Source organism: Bombyx mandarina, chromosome 13 (assembly GCF_030267445.1).
Source record: "Bombyx mandarina strain Sakado chromosome 13, ASM3026744v2".
Classification (NCBI taxonomy): domain Eukaryota; kingdom Metazoa; phylum Arthropoda; class Insecta; order Lepidoptera; family Bombycidae; genus Bombyx; species Bombyx mandarina.
In genome coordinates this window covers 15547222-15553491 of record NC_143220.1, presented here as the reverse complement: position 1 = coordinate 15553491, position 6270 = coordinate 15547222, and the positions used below count along the sequence as shown (strand labels likewise).

Genomic DNA, 6270 nt, shown 5'->3' with positions numbered 1-6270 from the left:
TATTTATAGTAATTTCAAAGATGTTTTGGAGTTTTGTTGATCAAATAGAGTTTGACAAATAGTAAATGTATATAGGTCTGATATCTTAAACTAAAGATATTCGATTAACCCTTATACGACCATTACTAAATGAACACTTATCATGTCCCCTATACTATTCATGATTGTAGTCTATAGTGTTGATTCTCATCATGAAGATTGACATCCTATTGATTACATGAATTATCTGCGTTTCGTCCATTAATTTAGTACCTATGAGTAATTTCACCATAAAGACGTTTTTACCGAATCTTAAGTATACTTTACCGTGCTACTTTAGGTAGAATAAATGTTATTCTCTATCAGAAGTTTTCAGGAATTCGTGAGCTTTCGCTATATATTTAAAATTGTTTATTACAACATCTTTGATATATGTATTTTTTGTCGTCTTGTTAAGAGTCTACATAAACCTTCAGACATATCCCTGGCCACTTTATCGCACTGATAACGGGGTCACTGAATTGGTTTTATTAAAGATGTATTGTGTGTCCCTAAGGATAGACGTATGCACTGCATCCGAAAAATATAATACAAATTGTAGGTAATTGATTTGATCATTGTTGTTAATATACATATATTTGAGGCAAATTGTAGTTGTTATTTAAATAAGTAAATTGGTTTGTTTTCAACGGAACGGAAGTCATTCTCCATCTTAGAAAAAATATTGCACACACATCATGTTCTATTTTTGAGTGCATTTCGCGCTATTTTGGCGTTCCCTCCGCGGGTAATGTGTCAATGACCCCGTTTGTCGGCGTTGTTCACGCAGTTTTGGGAATTTTAGGGCGATATGCATATTGCATAGACAAATAAAGTAATGTAATTAACTAAGTCGTTAAGTTAAAAAATAGCGGATGTGAATAGACAAATTTAACACTACATTTCGCAAAGCTAATGCAACCATGACTATTGCAACATTTTATAGCTTTAAATATTTGAATTTTTAATAAGGGATCTAGGTACCTTAGATGTACTCAACTAAAGTAATTTTGATGGAAATATTTTGCTTTTTTCAGTACTAAAAAGCGTCGCAAATAGTGTCCAAAAAGCACACGGAGTAACATGAACTCTTAACATACTTTTTTAATAGACTAAGCTAACATTAATAGTCTTTATAAAGCTTAACCAAGTCATGCGTTTCATTTTTTGAGTAGGAAACTAAACTTAAAACTCTGGTGAGGTGCGACTGAAGTTTTAAGTAAAATTATACTTTAAATACTTTATTCTGTAGAGCGGGCTCTGTGCTATCGAGTTGTTCGCGGTGCACACAACAACAACGTGCACGTAATATGCGCGTGCGCACTCACGCACACAGAGCCGCGAACCCTCCTCACCGCGCTGCAATTCGTCGGGAGCGGACCGCCCGCGCCCTCTCGCCCGCACGCAATTGCACTGCACTCCGCTCTGCGCTGCGCTACGTGCGTAAAAAGCGCACGCAAGAGGCGCGGGGCGCGGCGTTGGCGGGCCCGCGACCCAGCGCGGCAGCCACCAGACACACACAGTCATCGCCAGCCGCTCGCGAGAGCACGCCGCCCCCACACATTCAGGGCGAAACCACTATTAACGCGAAACAACCCCGAACGTGATTAAAACTTTCTAGTGACAGTGCAAACATTTTCATATGACTCATCTATACATGTACATTCGTATCTCATTAGCAGTATAGGTGCACGGATTCTGTTTTTATGGTGAGTAGCGTAAATTATCTTTATGCTAGATGTAGTTTCGTAGCAGTGCTACAATTTTCGTAGACCTTAAATATAAAAAAAAACTAATAAACTTCTGTATGTGTATAGGTTAAATAAACAGCCGTTCGCATAAATTTAAACTTTCAAAGTAAAGAAATAGAGATTAGATTATAATAAGTTGTCGCGGTGCTGAATATATAAGCAGGAGGGAATCCGGCGTGACTGCTTTCATCGGTCCCCTAAGTTCGATTATACCTGGCGAATAAAAGGTAAAAAGTCAATTTATCAGTATAGAAGGGCTATGGTGCGTAATGTGTAGACGGAGCAGGGCGGTGCAGTTGAGCAGTCGTGCTACACCGAGCATTACGTTCGCACTCTATCGCAGTGCTCCTCTTGACGCGCACGACCTACACGCACTCGGATTAATTTATCAGTTTAGTGCTTATATGTGAATAAGTTTTACAATGTATCCCGCCCCTATATACAACGACATACCTCAAGGTGGGTTTTATTTATATCGTGTACCTAGTCGAAAATGTTTTATTTTATTACGCTTTTTTCCATAAATATAATGAAAATCCCTAAAAATTTTGAATTTTTGTAATTTAATATTTTACATAAGACATGATTAAAAGTTAAGATCTTAATTTAATTGCTAGGTTTCATAATATTTTTCAATTCCTAGCATAACTTAAATTTAATTTACTCTAGCATTTAATTTTCCGAAGTCTGTGATCAGGAATTAAAATATTTTTTTGGCATTCCCTTGTGATGAAAACTATGTCTATGATAATACGTTTGCAGTTCAGTGATGTCACAGCTCTCTATTTTGTTGTCAGGAATTATAATGGTCGCCGCTTGTCTTTTTCGAATGTGTAGAATAAACGCCGCATTTTACTAAATTTAAATTTACAATTGTTGTTCGCAGAAGCGCAATTGAGAAAAATGGAGAGTAACGAAGGTCAACAAACTTTCTGTTTAAAATGGAATCATCACAAGACGAACTTAGTAGAAATCCTAGAGGCTCTGATAAAAGGGGAAACATATGTGGACTGTACACTTGTGGTCGATGACCAAGTAACATTTAAAGCGCATCGAGTTGTCCTCGCTGCTAACTCCCCGTATTTCCAGTCCATATTAGCCGATGTGCCCATGGATCATTGCAGTATTCTGTTCCCGGGTGTTAAGGATTTCGAAATGAGAGCGCTCCTTGAATATATGTACACGGGTGAAGTTAATGTTACACAAGCCCATATCCCCCGAATAATGAAAGTTGCTGAACAACTTGAAGTCAAGGGTCTTTTCGATATGACGGAATTGCGTAGGCAGCCCGGCAACACAGAACGGACTCCTGGCGCTTCGCCGCCTCGAGTTGTACCCGCTGCTCCTTCCAGCTTATCACCACCGGCACCTGCACCACCCTCAAGATGGCCGCCGCCACCTACTGCCCCCGTGCTTTCTGCTGCGTACGACTCGGTTGATATGAACCCACTCAAACGGAAGAAACTATCGAGTATGTTAGCCACTCGGGACACCCCTATCTTAAGAAACGTGCTCGCTCAGAATTCCCCTGTAGATTCATCGCAGCCTATTTCATTAGTATGTCACCCTGTCAATCAGCAAAGTGTTCCGCCACGTTTGCACTCCAATGGGTCAGCACATGAAACTGACAGAGCTTCCAGTCCCCAAAGACCCTTCGATTACCGCCCACGTAGATTATCGTCTCGTGCTTCGTCGCCCCACTTTCATCGATCAGATCGTTCTGAAGATGCACACTCTCCATATACTGAACGTTCATTTGAAGAGGAAACCCCACGTAATTTCCACCCGTCTCCGCCACCGACCAATTTTCAACATGATGTCCGAGCTGGGCTAGCACCATATGTCCCGCCACAACAAAAACCCGAATGGAAAAGATACAAACAATATACAAGATCTGACATTTTGTCCGCCATAGAATGTGTGAGAAACGGTATGAGCGCTCTGCAAGCGTCGCGCAAATACGGCGTTCCTTCACGTACGTTGTATGATAAAGTGAAGAAACTTGGCATAACAACGAGTCGACCAATGAGTCGCGGGGTCAAGAGAGAACCCAATGGAGCTGCTTTTCCTTATGGACTAACTGGAGCTGGAGGGAATGATGAAGGCAATCCTACCACACCATTGATAGACCCATCGTTTCTGCAACAAGCTTTGGAAGGAGCTACAAGAGACGGGGGTCGAGAAGCATTACATGCCATGGCTTTGGCTGCTGCGGCACATGCAGCTTTAGCTCCTCGTACGCCACCACGGTCTCCGCCACAGTCGCCCCGTACACCTCCGCCTGATGATGATCATGTAGAAGATCTATCAGTCTCTCGTCGCCGCGATCTAGACCCACCTACAGGTGTAATCGTGCCGCCGCGAAACTTTGCTTTAGATTGTAGTAGTGAAAGAGATTGAGAGATTCATAGACATAGACATCAAGACTGACTGACTTAGGCGTACAAAGATAGACGTAAGGCATTATTGGTAGGCTACTAGTAGGACGCGCCGCGTGCGCACTCCTCACTGACCGGGCGCTCCGGCCGGGCTATTGCAATGGGCCCCGCGGCCACTTTCATACTACCTGTTTATTTCTTCTCTATTTATTTCGAAACGACATCCGAGCCTGATAATGAAATAAAATTTCCGTTACAAGGTCGAGGATGCGTTATTGTGATTTTTATTTTTGTTTATATTTCTTCTTTGATTATTATGTTTTATAACGTTTACGTCTTTGTTAATAAATAGCAGATTAGGATAGCTTTAATTAGCTTTTAATAATTTTAGTTGGACCGGGAACATCATAGGGCCGAAGGGCAGTGCCGGCCACGCCATCGCGCCTGAGGCGGGTTCGCCTAGACGAGTTATTGTGCAATTTGTTGTCCGCGACTGTGATGTTTATAGACTGAAACGCCGCTACTACCTCACGCTAGCTACAGCTCAACTCTAGTCCAGCGTCGCAATAATTGCCATATTATTTAAACTGTTCCGTTAGCAAACTTGCGATCTCTTCAATCGGACGGAAAACTATTTAGCCGTGTGTGCGACGCGACGTTTACGAGTATTTCTGTATAATCGCGGATGGCGACCTATAGGTACAGAACGAAATAATTATAATTCCTTGAGTTACGGGTTAGATTTATTTATTTTTGTATAGAATGCCATAATTAATATTCATTGTTGATCGATACCTTGTTGTGTTCACTGTCATCGGTAGTTTGTAATTGTTTGCACAAGCACGGTGGTTCTTGTTAGATATAAGTGATTTTGTCAACACTTAGATAATAGTGCTCAACGTCTTTTATGTGAGTAGGTAGTATTTTATAGGATAATTTAACAAAAAAAAAACTTATAATACACATAAACCTACATATTTACTAATAATTGTTTTCTCATATATATATATAAAAAAAAACAATTAAAAAATCGGATCATATCAAATTTTCAGATAAAATTGATTTGGAATTATATGATTTAATATTAAATTGTGTTCAGATGTACTAATAGCATACGTATCTACAGTAATATTAATTTCTGAATTAAATGTATATTTAATAATTTTATCGTAATCATAAGCGAATACTTATTATTTTGTAATTGATTGGAAGACTGATTATTTTAGTCTAATTTGAAAATGCCATAGATACGATTATGTACTAGAATTACCCTAGTTGGTATTTGCATACGTAACTCTATAATTTACTAAGATGAAACTCACGTGTTGAGTGTGTAGAAACTACACGTTTAGGTCTCACTAATTTGTGCCTTTGTTTCGTCATTGTAAGACATTATGTGCGTAGGACATTCCAGTAGTAATGATGCACATTCGTGTTTTAGATCGATGCGCTCACAGAGGAATCTACTAAATATATATTCTTTAGGATTTTATGTCAGTGTAAGTGGAGTTACTAAAAGTAGAAAACCCATTTGTACCCGTTATATCGTTTTCATAATATACCTCAGTTTTGTTGAATCGATATGTTATATTTTTATTATATTATTATGATTAAATGTCCACTATTGTGCCTATAAATACATTTATTAAGTGTGATGTTATTTGTTAAGTAAACAAAACATTTGATCATTTTAAGTGCACTTTTATTCTTCTTTTAATATTTAAGTTGTGAATTGAAGATATCGTATGTACTTTAAATATTTAGTATCTACATCGTGTCTATAAACCTAAGTTATATTATAGCGGGCATTTTCGTCTCGTTTCTATATATTAAAACTAAGATCACTTATATTTACATATAATATAATGTTATAAATACAATTAAAGGTTTAATAATATCGAAATGTCTTTGTATTTCTATTTTAATCAGTATTGACTTCGGTCGAAGTAATATCACGGTAACATTGTACCTACACTTTGTTTATTGTCAGTGGCAGATGACAGAAGAGCATGCAGCCTACCTGAAGGTAAATGGTTACCGATGTTCGTAAACGTTGAAGTACTACTAAGCTACTGATAATATAAATATATCATATATGATATTAGATCAGCACGTGGAAGCTT

At 38.7% G+C, this 6270-nt stretch overlaps 1 protein-coding gene across 2 annotated transcripts; it reads left to right on the top strand.

Annotated features, from left to right (window-relative positions):
* Positions 1-1466: 1466 nt before the first annotated feature.
* On the top strand, positions 1467-6044 carry rib (BTB/POZ domain-containing protein ribbon). Of its 2 annotated transcripts, none has more exons than XM_028177022.2 (2): positions 1467-1727; positions 2656-6044. In XM_028177022.2, exon 2 carries the CDS (start codon positions 2673-2675, stop codon positions 4167-4169), a length of 1497 nt encoding a protein of 498 aa, XP_028032823.1. In that variant the 5' UTR covers positions 1467-1727; positions 2656-2672; the 3' UTR covers positions 4170-6044. The 2 variants fall into 2 exon arrangements, with proteins under 2 accessions (XP_028032823.1, XP_028032822.1); XM_028177021.2 differs by lacking the exon at positions 1467-1727 and adding an exon at positions 1772-2228.
* Positions 6045-6270: the final 226 nt, after the last annotated feature.